Below are 27,808 nucleotides of genomic sequence, written 5' to 3' on the forward strand. Positions count from 1 at the left end.
GAAGCCATCCAAGCGCCACCTCATATTCAAATGGGCTGACAGGTGAAAAAGAGTCAGTGGAGGGGGCGGGGGTGGAGATGTCTTGATTGATGGGCCAATGGCGCGCAGTGGCGTCTGAATTTATGAGCCAGAGCAAATCTGAATATTGAGAACACTGCCATCGTGTCATACTGGACATATTAAGAATTATTTGACAATGCATTATGTTGGAGATCTGTCACGCAAAAAAGATGAGCATGCCCTCCCTGTGCGGCTGAAATTACAACCTGCGGTGCAGTGAGGAGTGGCTCCTACTTTGTCAATTCTCTATGGACCACTGTAGGACCCACTGACCGCAGCCTTCCTCACTTATTCACAGTTAGTAACTGCCAAAATAAATAATAAAGAACATCAGTATGCATGGATTCTGCTGTCGTTTTGTGTCTCCGATTTATATTGTTGACCAGCACCTTAACTTTGCATGTTTTCCCCTATAAACACAACTTTTGAACCTTAGTTATGGCACTGTACAGTCTTGAGTCACTCCACATTTCTTTGAAGAAATCTATTGAAAGATTTGCATGGAAATACAGGGTATAAGTCAAAAAGTTTTTCAATCTAATTTGAAAGTTCACTTTTTTGTATAACCACCTTTATTCTTCAACACAGCCTAAATGCTCTTAGGCAAGCTTTCTTATAATTTCTTTAATTAGACTTCAGGAATAGCTCTCCAGGCCTCTTCAAGGACATTCAAAGCTCTTCTTTGGATGTCTCTTGTTCTGTTTTCTGTCAACGCGATCCCAAACTGGATTCGTCACTCCACAACACCTGTTGCTGCTGATTTTCGGTCCAGTTCTTGTGTGGTATTTGGCATACGTCTGTATTTTCCCTTTGTTTCCCTTGTTTAAGAATGACTCATTGTCAGACAGCCTTCCATTGAGACCATTTCTGATGAGAATCCAATAAACACTAGATGGATCAACTAATGGGCCAGATGTGTCTCTCAGGTCCTGTGTCAGGTCTTTGCTGGAACTTTCCCTCAATTTCTTAAACACATGACCTTCAGATACCGTTCATCTCCTAGTTCATCTCCTATAGATAGTTTTTTTTTTTTTTTGGGCCTGTCACCTTTGTCTTCCATATCAATCTATCGATCGATACAAAAGAGGTGGTTCTTTGTTAAGTTGTCTAGAGACAACATTGGCTCATCCCTTGAGTTAGGTGTCTTTTTATGCTCGAATGACTCATAGATCAAAACACATTCTTCTGACAATGGGTAGGTACAAGGACTGGACAGAAAACGAGTGAAAAAACAATCAATTGTTAAAGAAAAAATTTGAACGACTTTCAGAGAACTATTCACCAACACACTTTAAAGAATAACAAGAAAGTTTGTCTCCTTAGAAGCAAAATATGAAGAAATGAGGGGTGGCACAAGGCTTTTGCACAGTATTATAGCAGAGTTCCTATAGGCCTGCACATAGAGGCAAAAAATGTGTACGTCTTGAGTTACTCCCAATAGGCCACATGCAAACATTTGGTCAGAAACCCATTGTCATTGCATTTTACTCATTCGTACGTTTTGTTTTTTCTGGTGTGCAAGGTACAAACAAGAACAAAAAGCACTAAAAGTCTGAATTAGGAGTGAGTTGGGATGGCAGATGGCACATGTTGAGGGACTCCTATTGAATCCTATCAGACAAACCTACAAGGTACAATGACACCCACTTTAAAATACAAAGCCTGCGAGCCCTGGCCACTGTTAGTACACTAGAGCTAGATCGAGTTGATTACAGCAGAAACTGTTATGTGATCAAAATCTAAGAAAAACCTTTCATATTATGATGACTTGTTTACTCCAGTCGATGTTCTCATGAGTTCACAGCCCTCGAATGTACTGTGGTTTACTGTTACATGGAAATTATTTAGCCTGTAAGTACTCCATTCCAAGGGTGTTTCCCTCTGGGACACAACATAGTGCTAACAAATGTCTTCCACCTTGGATCAGGATTGTCCTTCCTGGCTCTGTACTGCAGCTAATCTTAGCTCTCTAAACCACATGTGACCATTTTCTTTTTACCATAAAGGAATCTTCATCTGGTTATACAAGACGCGGCTGCAGTGGTGCAATGCGATCGTGTTCGTGCGCGCGCAGCGTGTAGACGTGTTTGGTTTTCTCATTACAAGGTGTCAAATTGTTTTTTATTTGGTCGTTTAATGAGAGAAATGAACCCCGAGGCTGTGTGTGTCCACTACAGGGGAAAAAATAAAACCTCCTGAGCCGCATCTCACATCGGTTTGTTTTCCCAGGGTTTTTCTCGCTGCTTTGCTCGGACTGAACATGACAAGAGTCCGCTGTAATAACTTCAAGGTTTTAATCGGATATTAATTTAGATGTGAGCCATGTTCCTCCAAATGGTGGAGGAAACAAATCATTGGCCCTTTAATAATAATCAATGCCTATCCCCCCCGCCCAGCACCACCCCTCCATTTTCCCTGTGCATCATCTGGTGAGCTGTTTGTGTGTGTGTATGTGTATATGGTATGGTGTGTGGTGTTTCTAGGTGTACTCTGTGAGCCGTGTTTTTTTTCCTGTGGGGGTCTCTTTGGCTGACCCCGCGACCTCTCTTTCTCTGAGGACAGCCAGCTAAGAACCAAGCAACATATCAAAGAGTGGGGGGGCACAGCCAGGCCACTGGGTTTCTGGCAAAATCATCTCAATAAATAAATATCACAAGACACCGCTGGAGGGAAAAGCTTTGATGTGGGGGGGTTGAGCCCCACTCTCTCTTTTCTCTCTCACTCTTTTGCAACCTCAATACAGGCTCTTCTCCTCTGGTGTCTTCTCTCACCGCCAAACCTTCACCACTTGCTCTGACAAAATGGCTCATGTGTGCTCCTCTATACTCATCTCAGCAGCACCAAACGTTCAGGGGCTTGTAGTTTCTCTCTCTGAGGAGGTGAGAGTTGGAGAACAACAGTTTTCTTATCAATAGATGCAGGGCGCTGGACTGGTTATGAGTAGCTGGCACCAAAAAGTGTTCGAGAAAAGCCTTTATTTTCCTCCACGATGTTGAGCCACGCAGGTGAAGTTTGCGCTTTGAAAAGAGGTTTCGGTTCTGTTTTAATCGTTTCCACAAGGCACAATAAGAAAGGAACCGCGCTGTGAATCATCCTTTTGATTTTTTTATGTTGCTACCTGAACAATAAAGCACGCCGTGCCCAATTCTCAGTAAATAAGAAGTGATATACAGCTGCATTGTGATTCCATGAGAGAATAACCCTTTTCTTCCTTAATATGCACCAAAGCTTTATCTGTTATTTCCCTAAAATAAGAGTTCTCAATGGGCCTCTGAAATGTTTTATTAGGCCCACTTTTTAAACCGCTTATCCAGTTGAGGCTTGCATTCCCTGGTAGTCCCCGTACAGGTTAGCCATCAGGGGGGATAACTCAGAGAGACAGCCATTCATACGTACATTCACACCTACAGCTAATTAACCTAAAATGCCTGTTTTTGTCTCCCTTCACTGAACCTGGTTCTGTCAGAGGTTTCTTCCTGTTAAAAGGGAGTTTTTCCTTCCCACTGTTGCCAAGTGTTTGCTCGTTTTCTCTGTTTTGTTGTTATTTATGGTCTTTGCCCGACAATATAAAGTGCCTTGAGCTGACTAATATTGTGATTTGGTGCTATATAAATGAAACTGAATTTAATTTGGGGATGTGAGAGGACGCTGGAGTACCCGAAGTACCCTTGTTTCTGTGAGGGGACGGCGCTAACCACTGTTCCGCCCTGGATCTCGCGATGTGGAGTGCATCAGGTGAGAATGAGACGGAGGAAGCTCGGTTAGCGTTAATTTGTTCTTCCATCCATCGTAGCAGACTAAACCTTCCAATTTTTGAAAATATAACTGGTGTCGCGAAATATAACAGCCAGCACGAACAGGACTGAATTGCCGTTCTCTAAATGGACAGATTACAAATGGCAAATAAAAGTTTCAATTTGACGCATCTTTCCGAACTCAGTCATCAGAATCGAGACTAGAGCAGGGCGATATGACCAAAGATATTTATCACGATATACATTTGAAAATTTGCGATAACGATATAACTGACGATATAATTGACACTAGAAAAAATACTTTACAACTCCTCAACTTTATTAGTGCAAAAAAATAAATAAATAAATGTATTTTGCACTTAAACAAGCAGCTTTTATGTGCATTAAAATTATATAAAAAAATTTGCAGTGCAAATGCAAATTCCTTGCTGACAGTTTAACCAAAAGGCATTTCCAGTGGAAATTGGCCGACATATCCTCAGCATAACCATGTATAATATCCACAAAACTTAAAAAGAGGTTATACACACACAGTACGGTAAAATTATGTTGAAGCACAGTACGTATCACTCCGCGAGGCTCCTGCCTAATATAGCCGTAATGCTCCGACAATCCATCAAGCGGTGCGGCTTCGTAGCTTAGCAAAGTCGTACTGAAACATTTGACAGATTTTCGAGCACCGTGTACGACATAAAATCGTTTAGAGGTCAGTAAACACAACCAGAATTCATACATAAGGCACACGGGATTATAAGGGGCACTCTTGATTTTCAGAAAAATCAAAGGATTGATTTCAAGTGTGCCGTATTTTCCAAACAACACGGTAATAACGACGGCCCGCTAGCATACGCTACCAAAAATAGTGCTTTTTTGTGTATCTGACGGACGAAAGCCAAACCAGTCCCACACCACTGAAGTTGCAGCATTTTCACAAACCAATTCTGGTTCATCTGTTTCATTCAACGATCCACTTTCGCTCTTCTCATTCTGCATCGCCGGCATGTGCGTATGTAAACAAAGGCACTGCGCATGCGCGTTTTACCCATATTCTATCACGATATTTCATTTTCTTATCATTGCCCAACATTACACCGGTATCACCGTGAACGGTATGATATAGCCCAGCCCTAATCGAGACTCCTGCTCTTACTTCTTAATCCATACAAATGAACTGTATTCTGTTCTTACGTTTAAGAAGTCACACAACACTTTTGTCACTGTGTTCACTTCTGAAAAACATAATAGCTGAATAAAACGTCCTGATGTAAGTGTCCTAAATTTCTTCAAGGCAGTTGCAACTCTTTTGCTGGCTGTTGCCTCAGTCTGTCACTAGACACAGAATGTGTTTTTTATGGGGTCACCCTTAGGGATGAATCACAATGTCTGTTTTATGGGGGAGTAAATACACACTGGGCAGTATAAACTATTATGTTTCTTCTTTGCAGGATTGCCTCATGCCTGCGTCTCTGCACACACACACACGCCGAACTTGAGTGCTGAGCATTGAAAATAGCTGACTGCTCTAACACAAATGCGGTGCACTCTTCAGCAAAAGATGTGAAAAAGTCTGTAATGTCAAACATGGTCTGCAGTGAGTGGTTGAACACAAAGCTGACAGCAGCAGTGTCAGGTATTTTGTGTGATCTAAAATGAAAATACAGCAGTAAAACAAGTGGTCTTGTCGGGTTCTGGTCAGTTTTTTTGTTGTTTTTTTTTCCTTTCTCTTTTTCCTCACGTTGTATTTCTGCGAAGGAACATTCGTCCTCAACAACACCGACATGATTTAATTCTCAAACTCGGTAGTGCTCATCTCTGAATCAGTCTAAAAAATACCAAGCAAAGTTGGAGTTATAACATGATAGTATGACTTTTTTTTTTGTGTATTTGCGTGTAATTAGTAGCTCATGTTTCATGCATTTATATAATCTATCACAGTGAAGTGCACTAAGAGAAAAGTAGAATTAAGAAAATGTCTATTTAGAGTTACAGATGAATTATTGTCATTTGACATATAACAGCTTATTTAAAAATGATCAGGTTGCTGTCTTGGCGCGGTCCTTATCGGTCTCGTGTTCCTGCTATTTTCTCATCTGGTGGTGCAATGAATAAAAGACCACATGACAAGAGGATAACATAACAACGAGGTAAAAGTGGGTGGAGGAGGTGCGAGCGGATCGCCCGGAGGGGGGAAATGTAGGTACATTAAGCTCAGCAATTGGTCAATAATCCCTTCCTCTCACTATTGAGAGGAATGCGGATTTGAGTGTTTGTGTGTGCGCGCTAATACATCGAGCACTATAGGGGTTAAACTGCGTGTCTCTGGGGAGCGTGTTATTGACTGTTGACCAGCCCAAATTAATTTTCAACAAGCCTCTTCAGGGGAACAATGGAGATGGATTACTATTGCAGAGGGAGGGCCTTGTGTGCTTTGGCTTCACTAAGTGGATGTCTGGCCTCTTAATGCGCCTCCACCTCGGCCAAACTTACAATCAGCTGCTTCTGTTGCGAGTCGTCGTGATTGCATCCCGTGTGCGTCCTCTTTAGAGTTGAACATAAAGGTGTGTTGACAGAAGAGCTTCTTTTTCGCCCTAAATAATTTTTTCCGGTGACGCTGAGTGCAGTCATTATTTCCAAAGTCTGATTTAAACGTGCCTGTGTAGTCGATGTGCCTCGGCTGAGGAAGTCAAGCAGCCGAGTTAAACAAGAGGCCTCATTGTTAATTTGAGCATCCTGGCTTATTAATTTGGTTTTGATCTATCGGAGGCGGCTGGGTGTCATCCCATCGCTTGTTTTCCCTCTCCCACTTTGAATGGTACAAGTGACAAAAGGCCTCCCACACACAGTAGCTGGCGCAGTGTGATCACTGCATGCTGAGACACAGGGAGGTGTCAGCACTAATCTCCTTTAAAATGGCTCTCTTGTCTTACATCCGATGCTCACAGCATATCCTCGGCACTGTAATTGTGTCTACTCGATGAGACTTGCCGTCCCACTTTTACGCCACTTTTGTTCCATACAGGGAGCGCGCGCCACTGAAGTTGTGATACATTGCACTTGACTGAGGAGTCGAAATTCAGTGGAATGTTTTTACCTGCTATTCTCAGCCATGTCTTGTGCTTTCTAATCTTCCATCGCTAAAAGAGGTAATAAGAAGTAATATGCAGTACAAAAACACAATCTACTCCCATTGTCAGCCTTGGGATAAAACCAACTTCTTAAGTATATACTCTGGAAAGCTATTGAGACTGTTGAATTTCGCAAGGGTGTAGGAGTGCCTCTTCTCCCGGGCTCATATTCAGGACCTTGCAGGGAGATCCGGAGCGGGATTTGAGGTTTTATTTTAAGGAGCACTCACATTTTTTCCTTGCAACTAAAAAAAGCAGAGAGACTGGTGCCACTTTTAACTGATTAGGGGGATGTTTTACATCCAGTGCACACAGTACATCACTCTCATTGTCATTGTTAAACCGGGGCTCTTATCTCTTCTTTTTTTTCTTCCTTTTTTTGTGCACGGTCATTCATAGACTACTTTGTTTTCTGCGCACAGTACAATCAGATTTGAATTGCAGTTCATTTATTGACAAGCCATTGTGAAATCGTGATGCACCTCCATTAGCTCGGTGTGTTTTGTTTCGATAGAACAAAAAGTTTCCAGTTTTAATAGCCGTGCACGGCATCCTCGCGTTAAAGGTCGGCCTCTTTGTTATTAAGCAGGTTACGTCGGGGTTAGCTGAACGGCACTGCCCTCACGGAGACAGGATAAACTGTGGAGGACAGGTAGACGCAAACCACTCTATTAATTCAAAAGTAATCAAGGGAAATGTAACCTGGAATTTCCCCTGGAATTTTCTATTCCCTTATCCCAAAGCGACAGTGTTACTGCTATATTCTCCGAGTATGACAAAAGGCCCACGGCTGAGGCACTTTTCCCAAGGTCGCTGCCTGTGATGATGAGGAGCGTAGCTGACTTGATACATCTGGACTTCATTACAAGAGACTGGAACATGCACCACTATCATTCTCGCTATATCTGCTAAGGGAGACGGAGCAGACGCAGATTCCAACTTAGCAGGGGTTGTCTTCCATCTTTCCTCATGTTTTAAGGCTTCGCCTTCCGTCTTCCTCTCATTTTCCCTTTTGTTATTCGAATAACTTCATCTTTATCTCTTCGAGCGCCTCTGAAGTGCTGTGTGTTTATGCAAAATCCATGTTTGGCATACTTGTCGAGACTGAAGTGAAGATTGAAGTGCACGTCAGTACTTTAACTTGAAGCCTGCCTTACTTGGATGATTCTCCCCCTTGTTTCCCCTTTCACTTTGCTGAGAAAGTTTCTTCTTCCTCTCCCATGCCTCGTTGTTGCCCCGGAAAAGTCAGAGCTAAGTCAGAGCTCTCCCTGTCTCGCCCCCAGGACAGAGAGCACCTAGCCACATGCCTTGTAGGCTCGCCAGGAGCTCAGCGCCTCTGAACTGACTGATTGCCACTCGGAAAAAAAAAACTCCCACATTGTTGCCGTGCTGCCATTTGCTGCCACACGCACAAACACGAAGCACATCAAAGGAGCATATTCACTTAGCCCCACTCTACATCCTCATCAAGCCATATACCCCATTCCCCGAATGCACCCCTGCACTCCTCCTCCTCTTTCCTTCCCTCCCTCCCTCCTTACTCTGCCTCTCTCTTTACCCATGGTAAATTTTGCAAATTACTTCAAACAGACTAATTTTCATTGCGTATCAGAAGCAGCGCACTGGACCATGTGGCTAAGAGGAAAAATCAATGCGGCCCTAAGTGGGAGATCAAACTCAATATGTAGGTTTGGACTGAGCCATAGTGTCTTTATTACACCGAATAAATCTATCGTGTGTGTGTGTGTGTGTGTGTGTGTGTGTGTGTGTGTGTGTGAGAAAAGCCCACATGGGCACAAAGCTGAGGAGGCTTTGTTTGTTTCCTTCGCTTGAGATGTGCATAGAATGAAATGTCCTCTCTGCAAGTAAGCAAATTTTCATTTATCCCGAGCTGCCTTAGTTCTTCGCTCACCTCGTCCAAAAAAGGTGAAGGCTGAGGTACTTGTGCTGTTTTATGCCATGCCTAACGTGGAATCTAAGTTCGGCTTTTCATGTCTAAATATACAACGCACAATGCCACGTGTGACAGCAAACCTCCTCACCTTGGCCATTATCCGTCTCATAAGCTGACAGCTTGCCTTTATGATTTAGTAATTAAAGTTCATGCAAAGAAGTCTAAAGCTGCGCGTGTGTGTCTGCTGTTCCCGTCCTTATCACATCCTGTCCTCGTAGGTATTTATTGAAATAGAAAAAGCTGCTCCTTCCATGCGAATGACACAAGTAACCACATTTCTGTCTTCATTTGATATGTCATTGCTGGACCTTGTACCATATCAAGAAACAACAGGGATCCATTATTGATATCTAGCAGCTAAAGTTGCATCACCTTGAGAGTTCCAAAGGTGAAAAACAGCGTAGCACAACTGGGGTGTTGTTGTTTTTTTTATTTTATTTTTATTATTATTATTATTTCTTTATTTATTTCTGTTTCCCTCTAGTGAGATGTCACTTCAAAAACAACCCGACCAAGGAATGTTATTATGCTGAGAGAATGTCAGCCAGTTACAATAGGCTGCTTAATGAGGTAGTGTGGCAAACTTTCAGGCAGGCCATAATATGAATTATTTGTCATTGGCTCTGTGTGTGTATGTGTGTGTCTTTGGAAAGGGCCCAGTGTAAAGTGGGATGAAGGCAAGCCTTGATGGAGAGATGTGGCACTAGCCTGGGGGCTCGCTCCACTGTGAGGGTAGTTAGCTTACTGCACACCGCCATCATTAGGGACTAGGGCACTTGTGCTTGGGAAGGTGAAACGCAAGCCTGCACTCAGACAGCAGCGAGTACACGTAACACCTGTAAATATGCTGCGCTTCTTCTCGGTCTCGAGGTGTTTCTACTTGAGTCCTCCCCCTTGTAAGAAGCTCTTTGTAACAAACACTCGGGAGAGATCGAGCTGTAAGTAAACTTTAAAAGTCGATTAGGAAATGTAAAAATGGCCTGTATTTATATAGCGCTTTACTAGTCTCTAAGGACCCCAAAGCGCTTTACATATCCAGTCATCCACCCATTCACGCACACATTCACACACTGGTGATGGCAGCTACATTGTAGCCACAGCCACCCTGGGGCGCGCTGACAGAGGCGAGGCTGCCGGACACTGGCGCCACCGGGCCCTCTGACCACCACCAGTAGGCAATGGGTGAAGTGTCTTGCCCAAGGACACAATGACCGAGACTGTCCAAGCCGGGGCTCGAACCGGCAACCTCAGTCAGTCAAATGCAGATCTGAGAAACTGGACTCGTTGTGTTGTCACTCGTAGATGTGAGGATGCTGTAAAACAACAGAAAGCATAAGATGCATCCAAATCGATTCCTCTGTTGCTGCTCGATTCTGTGACCTTTGGTTTTATCGTTCGATGTCGCAGAATTAATTTTTTTAAAGGAGGATCACAAGATTACGAGAAAGAATTAATTTTTCTCTCTTGGAACTCCCCCGTTTTTTTTCCCCCGTTACAATCTATTTGTTGTGCGATACACACGTTAACACCTTTATGCATCCAGAGTCTTTGTGATTCAGCTTGGCCTTGCTGCCGGCACACTGTGGGATAGTCCTTTAGGAAAAGCACCAAATCATACCAAATCTTCCCTCATTTGTTGGCCCCTGTTTATTTATTTGATGAAAGAGATTCTTTCATATTGTGAGAGATAGGAAAAAAATGTCTTGAAATGCTCACCTTTCATGTGCATCATTTTATTCTTCAAGGTCATCGGACAGTTGTCAGTGAATAAAGAGTGGGCTGATTCTTGCTAAACAGTGTGAGGATGGAAGATGATGTTGAGTCTATGCATGACTCAGTGTGTGTTAGGATTTTATGAAAACAAGGTGGTCTCAGCATCAAAAGCTAAAGACATAGACAAAGGATTACTAACTTTTCTCTTTTTTATCAACTTGCTTGTACAAAAAAAGAAGAAAAAAAATCAACAATGCAGAAAGAGACAGTCAGAATCAGCTTTATTGGCCAAGTATGTGTACACATACCCTACGAGGAATTGGGTTCTTTCTCTCAAACAGCATGTCTAATATAAACAAAAAAAATATTAGGTTTTTTTTTTCAGTAATTAAACACCTTTTACATCTACCGTTTTTCTTCAGCCCAGTGTTTAAGAATACCAAAAACACTGATAACACGCAGACTGCACTGCAGCACTTCACCTACACTATAGAGTGCAAACTTGTAAGTATTGACCTCACCTCAGGATCCTTTACTTTCGACAGTCCTGCAAAAATCAATAGATTTCAGTTCATCCTCGTGACTTAAATCTAAACTCCATGAGATACGGTCAAGAACGGTACGCGGGGCCACTGGCTCGGTATTCCTATTCCCAAACAATTCCTCAAGTGCTTTTTGAACCTATGAAATTTGATGTCTTTCTTCAGGGAGCAGTATACTCAAGTGCATGAAGAATGAATGAAGGTTTGTTCCTATGCGATGAAGGTCACAACAAGGGCCACAATGCACTGGAATTGGTTTCAATATATTCTTTTGAACTAGCTATGCAATTCAGGCTTTTTAATTTTGTATGCCTCTACAGTGTTATGAGAACTCCTTTCAGAGATGGCAGTGGCTCCAAACTAAAGAGCATCTTTGAAATGTACGTCTGCACAGGGAAAGTGAACACTGACCCCCCCAGCCCCCTTTTAACTTTGTATTGAACCCAACTGAGATTAAAAAGAGATTATGATCATGAAGTACGACATTCATCCGCTAATATGAAGCTATATGAAAACATGTGCCATTTTAATCTTAATAAAAGAGACTAGTTGTTTATGCTATGCTGCAGCCATATCTGCAACCTTTCAGTTTTGTCTTGTTGCCACAATGAGGGTCAGGGGAATACATCCAAAACAATATGTCTTTGTATGTTGTTTGTTGTAACATAGGGGACATATTTAATGTTTTGCAGTGTTTTCTGATTTGTATGCTTGCCTGCGGCGATGGCCTTCAACATTGTTCCTCCATGCCACACTCACATCAAAACACTTAATTTCTCTACTCAGGTACACAAAGCCTCTCCTCCTTCTCAAAGTGCAATAGAACCATCACAGACACGTCCATGTTATACGTAGCTCGCCGGTTCAGGGTTCAAGGGTATATACTGCACAAATGCATTAAATGTGCAAACATTCAAAGGGAACGAAGAAAAATTCCTGCATTTCCTTGATCGCAAGTGAACCCTTTCTTTTCCAGCTCTTCTTCGCCTGGCTTTCAGTCTGCATTACAGCTTTAGTACTTTTGTGTTGTTTGCTCGGCTATTTTGTATATTCATGGAAACTTGGAATGAATAAGAAATCAGTGGTAAGCTCCTCAGTGTAAGGAGTGGGGAAAAAAACACAATCACGTACAGAGAAACTCTTCCTTGTGAAGTGGTTGTTGATAACTTGAGAATGCCTCGTAAATGAAGACCAACCCTGCCCAAAAAACACTGCATATACTACAGAAACTTTGTACACAGCTTTCCTCACACAGGAACACAACTTCAGTGGAACAGATGAAATCCTGCAGTGGTGATGTTTAATGGATGGTATGGCAAGAAAATGTCTAAAAGCCAATGCAATAAATGACAGCTATGATCAAACCTCTGTAAACCTCTGTATTGAAACTGTGTTGAAATGCTGAATGTGTTCAGGGACCACCCTATGTTAATCTGCATTAATGTCCATTAATACTTCATTGTGGAGCACACATCCAGCCCCAGTATAACGTACTTTTGTCACCAAGAAAAAGTCTTTTTTTAATGTTCTTCTACATGTCAGTGATTCTGCAGCTCCAGAGGTCCCACTGCCCTCAGCTCATCCTGAACTCTGGCCTCCATGTTAAACAGAGGCTAGGGAATGGAAAATTTCCCTATGGGAATAAGAGAAGTTTCACCTTATCATTAATTTAGCACAAGAGGTCCATTTGCATGAGACACAAATGACTGAATGTGTTCAGGCAATGTGGGAAAAGGAGATTCTTCTTATGAAGTGTTAAGATTGGAGCACAGTAGTTGTTGCCTTTCTTACCAGACTACTTCTGCAGTCCTCTCACACATTTGTGCTGTCCTGTACTTTTTAAACGTATGCACAAAGTACTCTACTTTCAACTCTGTTCGATACTTGAAATAAAAAAGCATAGTTGGTAACGCAGGCAGGAATACAGAGAAGCTTGGAGTTAAATGGTAATAGAACGTGAACCTAGATCAGTGTCAGCTGCTCAAATCTGTAGTGTCCATATACTGAGCAATAATAACTGATTAACTTAGCCTGGGATTAATGAAAGGTCCTGAACACTAGAAGAATATCCTCTTATCTGTTTGAATGCATGAACTTGTACAGATGTGTCATTTCTTTCCCCTTAAGCAGCAGCTGTTGTGTCTGGGTCGCAGTCTGGTCAGTATTAAATCTTGGATACGAGGGAGAGCTACCCTGACCTCTCTGTGCAAAGAGTTCAAGGCAAAATCAGATTTTCTTTTAAAATTATTCTGAAAAATGGGAACAAATATTATTAGAAATATGCACTGGTAAACACATTGCAGGTAAGGGAGACACGACAGAGTGCATAATTATTATTATTACCTTTAGCAGCTTATAGTAGCAGCCTTACAAACATCTAGAAAATGCTAAACATACAACATAAAATACAAAATATATAGCATAATACAGAATTTACACACACATGTAATGCAAATCTTTAGCACTGTCTAACACAGGGTTGTCCAACATAAGGCCCGGGGTTCTAAAATTGGCCAGGCAAAGACTACAGTCCGGCCCACTAAATGGCTGTGAGGATGTAGATTTTGAACTTTAAACGTTTAAAACTTTGAACATTTGTGCTAAAAATTGTTTAAAAAAAAAAAAAAGAAAGGAAAAAACCCCCCAAAACATTACATTTAAAACTACAGGAAACTTTCCTGTCATTTTACTCATTGTTCATGTAGAACAAAGACTTTTTTTTTCTTACCTCTGGGATGAAATGTTTAGTTAAACATCTTCACACTGACAGAAACGTGAGTTTCACTGGTCCGGTCCACGTAAGATTAAAGTGGGCTGTATGTGGCCCTCATTGTAAAGAGTTTGACATCTGTGCTCTAAAACATCCACCGGTATCCTTCATTACATTCTTTCCTATGCTTTTAAATCCACCAGTAGATGCAGGTATCTGTCAGGACTGTAAGCACATCGAAAAGCGATCACATAGCGGAGCATTACTGTTAGTAGTGGGACAGAGAAGGGTTCAAAGGTTAGTTGGAAGTTGACCTTTGTAGAGAAAAATAAACCAGTGCTGTTTTTTGTGATTGGTCACTGATGAGCCCATCAAATCATAATATCCAGCTCTAAACATGTTTTATCTTGTTTTCTGATTGCGCACGATGTACTGCCCTGCAAACAACGAGTATAAAGATGGCTTATAATTTAAAAGAAAAAAAAAAAGACTTGTTATAGGAGGAGCGGTTCAAATTATCTAAGTGAAGTTACTCCTTCTCACTATGAAAAGTTTTGCAGAAGTTAATCACAACTGTTTTAGTAGAATACGAAACACCTCTGTTATTTTGTATAGCAAATAATAATAATAAAAAAACAAGTAGCCCCCCAAAAAACACGCTTGGATGTATATTTCCATTTTATGATTACGACATGATGATTCTCGAGATTTTATTTGAATAAAATGCTACATTTTTTGGCAGATTTCCTTATAAGACCCCCATCCTGAGACGCTGGGTTCGGGGATTTTCAGAATAAAAGCGAAACACAGATGCGCACATACTAAGTTGCTTTTATTAATACAGAACTGCATGCTACAGAGACTGTACAGCATAAACATTTATTCATTACAAAAAACATGGTTTTAGAACCATTTAAAATAACAGGAAAAAACAAACAAAAAAATATAAGAGCATAAAATAGAACAGGAACATCACAGCCGTTAAGGAAACATTCAAACTATTTATCATTAGCATCTTAATAAACCAGAGAAGAAATCGACAGATTACAGTCGCGTCATGTCAACTACAATGGCACCGAGTGGATGATTCTCTTGTAGCTTTTTTTACAGCCTCTTGCAACATCAACATGCCTATTTTTTCTATCTACCTATATGTAGTAGTGTACTTAAAAGTGGCAGTTTGTGTATTTTTTTGTATTTAATAGTTTTTTTATGAACTTCCTAATATACATAATTTGGCCCTGGTGGGTTTATACAGTATGATGTCCGTCTTTTTATTAAGTTTAAATTTTAATATTTGACAATTTGCTACCAAACACATTTGTTATAGCAACATTTATACTACATACATAGCAATCTATGTAACGTCACAGCAAAAAATGGTATCGAAATTAAAAAAACAAAACAAACAAACAACAACAAAACAAAACAAAACAAAAAGAGATCCCTACAGCATGGTTGGGGTGGGGGCAGAGGAAAAATTATCACAAAATTTTGGCACGGAAAATCTGTACACGAATCTACAGTCCGAGAGATGTGACTGTGCAATAAAAAAGAAGGGCATCTGACACTTTTCCAACTACTGAACACGCGGTATCCACTGTCTCGTGTTTCAAGTTTTCTTTTCTTCTTTTTTTTTTCCTGTAAAATGGCTTATAGACGCATTTCTTGAAATGAAGTTGTGCATACATCTGTTCATGAGATCTACACAGTACACTGAGCGGAATCCAGGTTTTTCGGAGAGGAAAGATAACAAAAAGATTTGCCTTTTTAAAACCTCCTTGTAAAAATGGATCGTTCGTATAGTTGCTTACCTTAAGAAAAAATATTTGTACAATGTATTCAGAAAGAAAAAAAAAGAGACACATACAAGATACAACAAGCAATCTCTAAAGCAATAAATACTACTGGTCCTAGCGTTGTGACATTTTGAATTTAATAACCCACAACCCTCCCACCCGACCTCCCCTCAAGCCCACCCAAACTTGCCTGACTCCACCCCAAAGGTAAACAACAAAGAAAAAAAAGACAACGCAGTGGAAGAATGCATATTTAACACAGTAATCCCCTCCCGCCCCGTTATTCTGTACATTTAAACAAGAACAAGTAACATCACAATTAAAGTTGTTCCTCAGAGAGGTGTCACCGCTAGCCTCATGCCCTCCAAGAGTTTTGAACAGATGTCGAATGATTGGTTCGCAAGCTCGTATTTAATACAAATAAAGAAGGAGAACCAACTCTTTCAAGAAAAGGGCTCGTTGAATAATCTAGCCTACCTTTTTTATATCCGTCTTTTTAAACATTTGGATGCTGAACTAGATAATTTCTGTTTTGCGCTGTTTTAAAACTACAAAAAAGACAAAAACAAAATTCATAAAAATTTTGGCAGATTCACAAAGCTATACTACAGCTCATTGTATCATTTCTTTATAATAATTAGATTTGTCTGATAATGACGGGTCAAATATTGACCAATGAACTTTAATAAAAACATAACCTAAAATTCCAAAGCCTTATGGCACAGAAACAGAAAGAGAAAAGAACCGAGGGCGAGTGAAACGGAGCAGAGAGAGGGCCTAGAAAGATGTTTGTGTGAGTGTGTGTGTGTGTGCAGAGCTAAAAAAAACAAACGGAGGAGGAGAATAGGATAGACTATTCTATAGACTTGGTCACTAGCGACAGAGGCTGTGGGGCTGTGGAGGGGAGGAGCGAGTGGGAATGACACAGCGATGCCGAGGGCCGGGCCATCGAGGACGCCACAGAGGAGCCCGGCTGCCGCGAGGACGAGACGTCACGGTGCTCCAGAGCTCCGTTGTGGGAGGAGGCGGCGGGCGTTTTGCTAGCTGCTGCGGCAGAGTTTTCCAGCTGAACCAAAGATGGCGGTGGAGGCCCAGCCAGGAGGTGCGGGTGGTGGAGTGGCTGGTGGGCCGGTTTCATAGTCAGTGAGAGAGGTTGCATTTGTTCAGTCTGAGATTTGGACTCTTTTGAGGAGGGGGAAGGAACCACTGAGGAGGGGGAGGATGGGGGGGAGTCTAGTAAGCTTCCGTCCGTAGAGGGAGGACTGGCACAGCTGCCTTCACCTTGGATGTAGCGAATGCACTTTTTTTTTCTCCTAAAGGACAAGGTGAGAGAAAGAGAGCGTCTCTCAGTGTCACAGCTTCACACTGAATATCATCTTAGCACTGTTGCTGACTTAAATGCACCTTTCCCTTCAGAAATTTGTGGGGAGAGGGTTTATTAAAAAGAAACAATACTAGATGGATAACGTTTGGAGGTGCATTTAAGCAACTTTGTAAAGGAGGAAGGTGGTAGAAATGATAGTCAGTTTCTAAGTCATTAGGCAGGACAGACACTGAAGAAAGATCGCCTGGACAGGAAGCAGAAAGGGAATGAGAAGCACGCACACAGAGATGAGGACGATGAAGAATGAAAGAGATGAGCTGTGGTCGCGTTTGCTCTCCTAACACTCTGCTGTTCTTACAGGAAGAACTGCAGCCTGTTGTCTCTAACACAACTGTTACTGGACCCAGCTCACTGCTCTACTTCTATCAGACTCTACTCTCTCTCTCTTCTCCTGAGGGAACAGAGTTTGGATATGAGGCGAAAAAGTCAACAGGATCCAAATTGCCCTGCATCTGCCCCACAGACACAAGTGTGTGTGTGTGTGTGTGTGTGTGTGTGTGTGTGTGTGTGTGTGTGTGTGTGTGTGTGTGTGTGTGTGTGTGTGTGTGTGTGTGTGTGTGCATGAGGGGGGTCAAAGCACCATGTTTGCATTCCTGCCTGGGGTTGGGACCCTCCCCCTGCCTGCCGCGTCCCGAGGCCAGGCCCGTTGCGCTCGCAGAACCCGGTGAACGAAACACAGAAGGGAGGGGGGGTGATCAGGAGAGCAGGGGATTGTTGCATTTTTCTGTGGTGACTCTGCTCTGAAGGCTGTGCTTCAGATTTGGTTAAGGGGGAATCTCTGCCCACCTCATCTTTACCCTGACCCTGACAGTGACCCCTCTCTCTCTCAGCTCTCTATTTTATCACAAGAATGCCCGAAGGCCGCGGAGTACCAGTATTTAAGACTTACAGGGATGTCGAGTAAGAAAAAATAAATAAAAATAGACCAAAAACTGAGCCTTTTGGAACATGTAACGCTGACTTACTGTTTAATTAAACCTTTATTTCTGTTAACTCTGATCTACATAAATGCAAACGGAGAGCAGATCACTGAGGATGAAAAGAAGGAGGGACATCGACAGATTACATATAAAAGCCCACAATCGCATGCTGGGTGGGGGGGAAAAAAGGCATGCATTTCTGATGAAGTCAACACAGTGCAAGCACACAACACCAGGACAGCAGAAAAGAGTGAGGATGAGGCTGTTAAGTACATCCTGTGCCGATACTGTAGCTTTTTTGGACGGCGCGGCGCATCGATCGGGCGTAAAAAGGTATCGTTTTGCTACTACATGCGCGCCCCGCTCTCGATAACTGTCTGTCAAACTGCAACAAATGAGCTAATATCCATTTTTTAACAGACATATTGATTTATGGTATGTGCCCGTGTATGATATTGATTTCTCTGTCTCGGGGGAAATTATAGCAGATGCATCTTTTAGGAAATGGAGCCCAGAGAGAACTTTTAACCTCTCTGCTCTTAAAATGAAGGCTGATTTACTGCACTTTTCAGTCTCCTGATCTCATGATGTGCTATTATTAGAAATAAAGCCATGTTTCTGATAATGTGTGTGTCAGCTGTAAAGGAAGGGGCCAGCTGGAAGCTAACGGTTACAGAAAAAACAGAAAAATGACCTTTTGGTGTTCATCTTGCTACAAAATTTTGGCTTTTTTTTTAAGCTCATCTGTGTTTTAGAAACAGTGAAAATGAAACATTAAACAGACAATGTGCTGCGATGAAATGTGTAGAGAAAGAGTGGGGCAAGATGTGGTGCAAGCCAGACACAAAGAAGGGTATTACTTAGCAGAAACAAATACCTACCATGAAAATATTCCCAATTCAAAGACTGCTTGTGTCAGAACAGAAAGACAACAGGTAGGGACTAAGTAAGGGTTATCGAAGAGGAGTTTGGAGGAAGAAGAGGTGGAGAAGGAGGAGGAAGAGGGCACAGAAAAGAGTGTCACTGAGCAGGCCCTCAGAGAAAGCAGGGCTAAATTTGTAAGCATCACAGTGTTATTCAAAAAGAGTGCCAATTAGGACATACATGACATTTAGGATGGGAGGGAATTATCCACTGCCTGGAGAGAAAATGGATTTCAATCGTAGCAGCTTAGACGGTCAGAAATGTTCTGCTAAATCACATTAGGAGCCATGATCTTTCAACATGTGTTTGGATAAAATATTTGGAAGTCTTATTTAGAAATCCATTTTCTGACACTTGGCTTGAACTGACTTTAGAGGAGTAGGAAACTTCTCAGTTAGGAAAAGGGGAGCTGAGAAGTTTTCCATCTGTTACCACAGTGATGGAAACGTGTTTTTAGCAAGACATCTGAGCCAGTAATCAAGGAGAAGATGCTCATTGTGGATGTCTTTCCTCCCATTGCTACTACAGGAGTTATACCTGCATGGTTTGCACCATAAACTCAGCTGGTCAAGCCCGAACAAGGCACGACACTTCTTTGGGGTATTTGCATCTGTTAGCCAAAGAGGTAGACACAAACACACACACAGAGACAAAAAGGAAAAAAAAAGAAAGAAAAAAGAAAATGGACACGTCATTGCACAGACAAAAACATGTAGCCAGGGCTTAGATTTAGGCTGGCAACACTGGGATGTCCTCCATATTGACCAAGCCATCAGGCTCCAGAACCTCCAAGCCCCGACCTGCCAGTTTAGGACTTCTGATTAATCTCAGTAAGGCTCATTGTAACTGTGCATCCTGCAACTTTGCAACTTGAACACATACACACAGACACCACTCATACAAGCACTCGTACGCAAAACCTTTTTCCCCAAACAGGAGGTAAAAAATCAAATAGGGTGAACCCAGAGATAGACCGGCAGGGTGTGGCTGGAGGAAGCTGAGAGGTCATAATAGCCTGGCGGGACAGACGGGGGAGGGAAGCGAAGAGAAAGGAAAAGCAGCAGCATAAAAGAGAGGAGGAAGTCCCAGCGTAGAGTGACCCAGCCTTCACCTGGCCCTGGCCAGTGCAAGCACACACCATACACACCTGCACGGGCCACACCAGTTATTCTGTTGGTCGAGCCCAAAGCGCGCTCGACACTTCTTAGGAGCGCTCAGGTCTGATGCCGCAACAAGGAAGGGAAGCCAGCAGAGAGGAGCAATAGAACCAAAACCAATAAAAAAAAAATAAGGAACAGAAATTAAAAAGAGGAGAGAAATAAGGAGAAAAAACAGTGAATCTATGAAGCTTGGCAGTGGCTCATTTTGCAAGAAATCAAAACCCCGCACCCAAAAGAAAAAGAAAAAATAATTCCCCTTAAAGCCATTATCAAGTGTGCCTTTAAAGATAGGGCTGAACTCGATTAGTAAGTTTCAAACACAAGTAAAAATCAAAATGCATGCAAATTATCCAATCGGGATGTTAACCGTGGAAACCTTTCAGTAGCATAATCTAAATTCTGGCTGGAGTTAAAGCTGAAGATAAAGACCGATTTGGCTGAGAGGGGTATAAATGGAGCAAATGCAGGTTGGATTAATTTACGGTTAGATGCTATCAGCGCACTACGGTTTCAAAGAGACGAGGTCAAGGTGGCAGAACTAGGAAGAAGTAGCAGATTGCTGGAGCAGCACAGTCGTGAGTTAGCCCTAGCCAGGGGAAGGATTAAAAAGGCTGGAATCTGGAGAGGGAATCTACTCTTTAGACCTGGCATCAAACAGTTGATTATTTTCCATCAGCATTGGCGGTCTGTTGCGGAACAGCTGCCAGTCACTTGCTAGCTCTACCCAGTAATCAAGTCATTATCAGAAATAGAGCTGAGTGACAGCAAAACGCTGTGGTGGAAGCGTTTGAGTCCAGGCTTTGTCTGAGCAGAGACTTATTCGACAGAGGCTGGGCCAAACTCATGCTGGCCTATAGGAAAGGCAAAAGTGCAGCTACTGAAGCATATAGATTAAGGAGGTTTACCCTGACATTACAGCCTTCAGGTCATACTTCATAATGATAATCTAGCTTTATATATAAATATATATATATATATATATCACCAGGTCCTCAAGCATACTGCATAGTAATTTGAGCTAAATAGCAACAGTAAATGAGTGTAAAATGAATTAAATATAAGCTACCCTGAAGTCAAATAAACAATGGCAACATTTTTGAAGAAAAGAAAGCAGCAAACAAAGCAAAAAGAGCATATTTCAAAATATAGGATTTAAGCTTAAACCTGCCTCACTGCACATTTATGAATGGATAGATATAGATATATAAATGTATACATAATTTTAAAAGGAAGGAAAATAAAACAGTTAGTGATTTAATACTCAAAATGACATTAGCACCTGTAATCGGAGGGAGTGAAAGGCAAGGGTTTGGAAAATATTCTCTGCGTTCTGGAAAAAAAAAAGAACAGATAGAGAGGCCTTCAAGAAGAAATCCGTCACCAAAACGAGCGCAAAATACATAAGAACAAGTCGTCATTGCTCCTTACATCATCAGAATTAAAACGCATAATGAATGAATGAATGAAAATCACAGGTTTAGCAAACCTCCTTAATTTTTAAGATATAGGTGATTTATTTTGTTTTTTCCTCAAGTTGGTATAAAAGCATGCAAGGAAGCAGGCGATGGGAAGGGGAGGTAGGCCCAACAAGCACACGCATGCACAGTCACGCAAACACGCACGCGGTACAGTCGTGCAGTCCGTCTGCAGGGCACAGGCAAGTAAATATAAAACACGCACACAACACTGTCAAAGTTAATGGCTCTCACGATGCTTAAACCTCACATTCTCGTAACATATCACAATACCAGAAGGCTAAGGGCCAGGGGAGGGGAGGGGGGGTGAGAAGGACTGTGGGGGGTCATGCATATTCAGTCGCTATTAGCTAGGGAGAGCAAGGGAAACTGGAAAAAGGAGGGAGGGGTGGGGTTTACAAGCAATTCTACTATTTAAATATTGCATTGGGTAGCAACTATACCAAAAAAATAAAGAGAGAAAAAGCCAGGCAATATAACTCACATACACACACAATAAAAAAAAACTAAAAAAAACATAACACAAAAAAACCAGCTACACTTTTATCTTGCAAGATGTCACATCTGCCTGACACATGATGGGGCTCTTCTAATATGAGAGATAATTGCAGCTCACTTACCATTGCTCTCTGCTTGCTGCTTTTCCCTTTTTCTCTTCTTCCTTTTCCCCTGTTGGTTAGCCGCCAAAAAATAGAAAGAAAAAAATAGACACAGACAGGAACCTTAGTTATTATATTGCAGAATGCCCAAAACATGAAACAGAGAATAGCACTCATCTTCGTGTTTACTTATTTATTCATTCATTCTTTCTCTGCCTTTTTTCTGTCTTTGCCCTCCGGTTTGCAGCAGCCACTGCAGGCCAAGACCAGAATTCTCCCTCCTCTCTCTCCCTATTTTTTGGCTCTTTTCTTCTTGTTCTCTAATCTTTTGTTTCATTTTCCTCTGTTTTGTGAATGCCTAGGCATCTCGACGCACTTCTTATTTGGAAGACGGATTTCTCAAGGCTGCTGTTGGGCGACTGCAGTGGTCAGACTGATCCCAAGATGAGAATCAGGTATGCGTGGGTCAGAGCGAACTATCCAGGCTACAAAACATTTCACACTTTAAAATCTCAGCTTTAATTTGAGTAGTTTTACAATGACATAGCAAGAGCTATGTGGGATATACTGCACTTCTTGGGCAGCTATGTGTTGCTCACGTGGCTCAAAGCTCACTGAGCATTACCGAGCATTGTAGTTCAAGGTGGTTTGAGGTATCCATGTAAAGTGGCATTTAAGGTACTTGTCTTTCCAAAATCACATGTGTATATTTTGAAAACCCATGTGCACAGAGGTAAAACTCGCCAACAACCAACTACGACTCTTTCAGATTGGAGGACTAATTTATAGCCCCTATTAGACAAGCAGGTGTGAATGAGCACCCTGGTCACGTTTTTATGAGGTAAGATTTACTTGCTCACGAACTTTAAATGTCAGCAAGTAATGTTTGAATGCCGAGGATGCTTTCCAGGATGTACCCGCCAGCAATCATGATGTTGAACCCCTCGGTAATCCACAAAAACACATGCAAAAAGAAACAGGTTGAGTTGTGCAACCAAGTTCTGTGGAATAATGACAAAATATCAACCTGGCCAGTGGCATTTACTGATGATTTCACTGCAGATAGAAGCAACTCGAAGTATACAAAAGCATTTAGTGTGGTAGGATTCTCCGAAATGCCTCTAAACCCGTTCAGAATGGCAAACCTAAACATTTACCCAAAGCAACCCCAGAGCAATTCAGGGGGAAGAAGTTAAACACCCTGGAACGGCCAGGTCAGTAATCTGATCTTAATCAGATTGGGCTTAATTCCACTTTCTGAAGACCGGAAAGGCAAAGAGGCATGGCAGCAGTCATGAGGTGAAGGCTGCAGCAGTAAAGGGCAGGGAGAGCACCACCGGGGAAGCTACAAAGCATCTGCTGATGACTATGGACCAGGGACCTCGGGCATTTACAGACTGCACAATATTTTAAATATAATGTAGTTTGACTTCACATATGTCTGTAAATGACCTTTGTTCCCTGGGGGAGGGGGGGGGCTGTGTTCTAAATGCTTTCTATACTGATAAACCCACTCAAATTAATACTAAGACTTGGTACTTTGCATCCTTTATTTATTCCTTACTGGACTGTCATTATCTGTAGCATGATAAGGTGGATTTAAGACCAGAGCATTTTTGTCCTAGATCTACATGAACAGATTTTGATCTGTGGGGCAAAGAAAGGAAAAAAAAAAGCAAAAATAAATGGCCTTGAATATGTGACCTAGCGAAAGGGGGGGAAAGAAGAGGCTAATACGACTTGTAAACTTAAAAACTTACATAGTTGTCTCGTGCTGACCAGCCTGGGTACAGCTGCATGTGGAGCTGTCGTTCTTTCCTGGCCAGCTCGTAGTACTTGGCCTGCTCCTCCCGCGATAGGGCGTGCCACTGCAAAATGAGAAACCAGGCACAGAAAGAAGAGATTTTCACCCAGAACAGAGATAAAAATAGAAGAATGTGTGCATGTTGTGTACTTTCTGTAAATCCCAAAGTATGTCATCATTAACTACGACTCTTTTCTTCCATCCCATTAGGCCCTTTACAGCCATGTTGTGATTGAAATCAGCATGGCTGAATGTCTTGTGCGAATAAGCTGGTAGGACTTACCCTTCGCCCCAGGATCTGGTTGATGGCAGCACTTTCCTTGAGTGTGCACTCAGCCACCACTTTGGCCCGCATCTCCTTCATATAGAGCATGAAGGCATTCAGAGGTTTCTTTATGTGGACCTCTTTCTTTTTCTCTTCTACCTTTTTACCGTCTGTCTGTTTCCTGTGATGGGGCAGAGAGCAGTGAGATGAGCAGAGTCTATCTCCAAGTGGTCACCAAAAGTCAGTAATAGGAGAAAGTTTACTCACGAGCTGTCGAGAGAGCTGATGTCACTGTGCGAGGATTCCTGCTTGACGTTGGGTGTTACGATGGCTGGGTGAGGGATGCCCGTGGTGTGCAAACTGTGGTGAGGGGGCACCATGTGTGGGGGGAACCTAGAGGACAGAAGACTGTGTAAATCGTCAGAATGAACACAGGTGAAATGAGAAGATGGAGCACATGTACACACAAGACTACACGTCAAAGCACATCATGTATTTTCAGTTTCTTTCACAGAAATGGAATTGACCCTTAGCCACACTAAATACAAACATTCACATGAAAATTTCCTAAGTATTAATAAACATTTATAGACTTATCTACTCAAAATGACAGTTTACTCAGTCACTAAAGCTTAAAAAATAGTAAAAAGGTCATTTTCTGTTGCTTAATTACTACAAATCCACACTACACCCAGTCCATTTTTTTGATGGGATACTGGATCCTTTATATGGTAGCTTTATCATGCGTCTCTAACTACTGGGACAAACATGAAAAAAAATAAACATCGTGCTGAATTCAGTAAGACATAAAACCAGTAACTGATGTTTTACTGAGGCCACAGCTCAATGTGAGACAATCAAAAAAAATTGTAACGCCTCCTGCTGGTCAACAGAAAGAACACAGGTTTAGAGGAAAGGCTTACATATAAAATGTTAGCTAACAGCAAGCTAAGCTGTTAGCTAACATTTTATATGTTAGCTAACATTTTATATGTTAGCTAAAAATGATCTTTGTTTATTAATACTGTTAACTAGTGTTGTGCAATTAATTTTCCCAATGGCTCCCTAAGAAACTGGGACTGTTGTTGAGGGCCATGTCATTCTTAACACATTTTATCTCTTAAAAGCTTATTAGCCGCAGCTTTAGCTAGTCTTGTCCATTTGTTTTCTTAATTTCCGATGGTATGTTAAGCTACCAATTTAATTTGTTCGTCTAGGACTTGAGGGCTCCTTGAACTCCTGTTTTCATAGTTTAATGCCTTCGATAGCTGAGAACTTCTCAGCACGCACATGTCATTGCCATCTATAACAAATGACATATACAATAGGTGTGCACATGGTTTCCAAATACGATTCTACTGGCAATTACTATTTCCATCATTCAGCTGTAGATAACAAGGGGCGATCAAAGATTTCAGTTTATTGCATTTTGCCAGTTAAACGATATGAAAATGCCAGATTTGGGAGAGGTAAAGCTTGAAGTGTTATCTCTTATCAAGGAATTCTGCAAACTAGATGAAAATGTTCTATCATACACTCCGGTATTGGGTCTGTATTTATTTCCTCCCCATTCGTTTCTGCCTATTCAGCACTGTCAGCAGCACTGACATTTTTATCTTCATCCCTCTGCACTCCTATCATCATTTCATCATCTCCAACTGTGCCACATATCGAGGCCAAAAACTCTTATTTATAAAAATCGCTCGCACCGGCTAGAACAGCCATAAGACTCTGCTGTTCTGTATGCGCCAGTGTATGTATGACAATAATTATTTGTGTGCGATTATTTGAACATGCACGTTCATGTGTATGTTTACAGCATGGTGCCTTAGTTCCACGTGACCACACACAAATTCAAGAGAAGAGAGGATGATGAAGGAGAAGAAAAAGGAGAAATAATTCTTTTTTTAAAGCAGCTCATTATCCAGTAGTGTCTGGCTGCATGGCTCCGAGCCAGAATATAATGATGAGGATAAACTCGCCAGGAACAACTAGTTTCTGTTGGAGGCCATCTCAGGGGAGTGCCAGTGCTCCCCCTCAAACTCTTTCCCTCTTTTTCTCCTTTCCCCTCTTCTCCCTTCATCACTGACACATTGGTGTTTGTGCCATGTCATCCGATGATGGGGAGCTCGGCAGCAGTGGCTGCATATCGCCCATCATTAAGGCTGCTGCATTTTCTTCACTCACCCCGTTTCCTCTCTCCCTGTTCACCCCTCCCTCCTTCTCTCTCTGTGCACTTGTTAAAATTTCCTCTGTTCCAAGATCTATTTTTCTCTACTCTCTTCTTCTTCTCTACTCCTCCCTGTCCCCTCACCACCTCCACGCTCCTTCGTTTCCTCTCTCCACCCCTCCTCCTGCTGCCACCGCACGGCCCAGGTTATGGTTTAAACATGACGGCCATCCCTTTGAAGCATGGGGGCATCATCATCACCATCATCGGGCTCATCAGCAGCAAGCAGCGCCTTGGACCAATTTAGCCAACACAGAGAGGGAGATGCATTGGAGACCCCACCCATCCACCCACCCCAACCCCGGGGCTCCTACGTCTCAATCTCAAAGGTAAGAATGGCTGGTGGGAAAGGGGGGGGGGGGGGTCACCGGCGCAGCAAGCCCAGTGTCAGCCAGTGCCATTTAATTGCCAGTGTGAAGCGATAGCCCCCGTGCCTGTTTAATGTATAATGATCCGGCCGGTGCGCTTCTCCCGTTAACCAGGAAAAGAGAGGGAGTGGGATGACGGGGGAACATATCAAAGGGCAGGCTTAAGCACAAGGGGCAAGGGGGCCTCTACATCCACCCACCTGTCACACATACATTCACACGCACACAGACAATATGGGGGACCGGCACTGGCTCCAACCCTATTATCAAAATAATGTCTTTCATTTGCTCCGCTGACTGTCTCTACTCTCCTTGGCTCTTTTTCCTCCCTTCCTACAAGAATGTATTTTTTAACAGGACCTAGGTGTAAGGTGCTCATGGGGGGGGGGGGACTACGAGGTACCGGATTCATTCCTTGAATCCTAATTCAGTTCGGGCTAAGGCACCCGGGACTGATATGAAGCAGCGCTCTCCTGCAAAGACCTAACTCCCAACAAGAGTACAAGCCAGGATGTCTTTTCTCTCAGATTTTCCGCAGCCAGCCTGCACGCTACAAATCGTTTGAGCTATCACAGCAGTGTGGCCTGATCTTTAAACAAAACCAACAAGCTGAAGCAGGCTGTGATGAAGGGATTCTGCTATGCTGCTGACACAATTAGACAAATTGTTACTAGATTTTGTCAGCTAGTACATTTTTTTCCCCTCATTTTGAGGGGGGTGATGTACTAAACCCTCCCATTCACCAGAGAACTCCCAGAGCCCTCCATCTATTCAGTTATACTAATTCAATTAGGGGCCTCATCACAGAGCATTAGCTCTTCCCCATGGCCAGTCCCCCCCCACACCCCAGCCAGTATATTCAATTAGCCGCACTGGAAATAAGATGATCACAATGTAGAGGCTGTCATTAAGGGACCAAATTAGCAGTCACTTAAAGCCCAAGTTGGCTGGGTACTGTTGCCAGATGCCAATGTCTGGATAGACCCACCATCTGACCCTTTGCACTTGAGACTTGCTGGGG

The 27,808-nt window shown here is 42.4% G+C and overlaps 1 protein-coding gene and 1 long non-coding RNA gene across 19 annotated transcripts in view; one reads left to right on the top strand and one right to left on the bottom strand.

Annotated features, from left to right (window-relative positions):
• The window catches only part of LOC146703255 (uncharacterized), a 42,915-nt gene extending 16,173 nt beyond the window's left edge, over positions 1-26,742 (top strand). The window contains exons 2-3 of the long non-coding RNA XR_014921974.1: positions 22,483-22,575; positions 26,452-26,742. This is a non-coding gene — a long non-coding RNA (uncharacterized LOC146703255). The remainder of the gene's footprint in view (positions 1-22,482; positions 22,576-26,451) is intronic.
• The window catches only part of tcf7l2 (transcription factor 7 like 2), a 107,929-nt gene continuing 94,795 nt past the window's right edge, over positions 14,675-27,808 (bottom strand). For 4 of the 18 annotated variants that reach the window (XM_085466391.1, XM_085466389.1, XM_085466382.1 and 1 more), the window contains 7 exons: positions 24,457-24,597; positions 24,208-24,370; positions 23,880-23,988; positions 22,142-22,204; positions 21,326-21,376; positions 20,034-20,106; positions 14,675-16,971 (listed from right to left, as the gene is read on the bottom strand). In XM_085466391.1, coding sequence (XP_085322517.1) covers positions 16,512-16,971; positions 20,034-20,106; positions 21,326-21,376; positions 22,142-22,204; positions 23,880-23,988; positions 24,208-24,370; positions 24,457-24,597 — 1,060 coding nt within the window. In that variant the 3' untranslated portion in view covers positions 14,675-16,511. Of the gene's footprint in view, positions 16,972-18,843; positions 18,905-19,423; positions 19,497-20,033; positions 20,107-21,325; positions 21,377-22,141; positions 22,205-23,879; positions 23,989-24,207; positions 24,371-24,456; positions 24,598-27,808 lie in introns of all 18 variants that reach the window. The other 14 variants (XM_085466390.1, XM_085466387.1, XM_085466379.1 and 11 more) reach the window with 10 other exon arrangements.

This window comes from Copadichromis virginalis, linkage group LG8 (assembly GCF_057382275.1).
Source record: "Copadichromis virginalis isolate Kocher_CV1m ecotype Utaka linkage group LG8, C_Virginalis_male_GT1.1, whole genome shotgun sequence".
Classification (NCBI taxonomy): Eukaryota; Metazoa; Chordata; class Actinopteri; order Cichliformes; family Cichlidae; genus Copadichromis; species Copadichromis virginalis.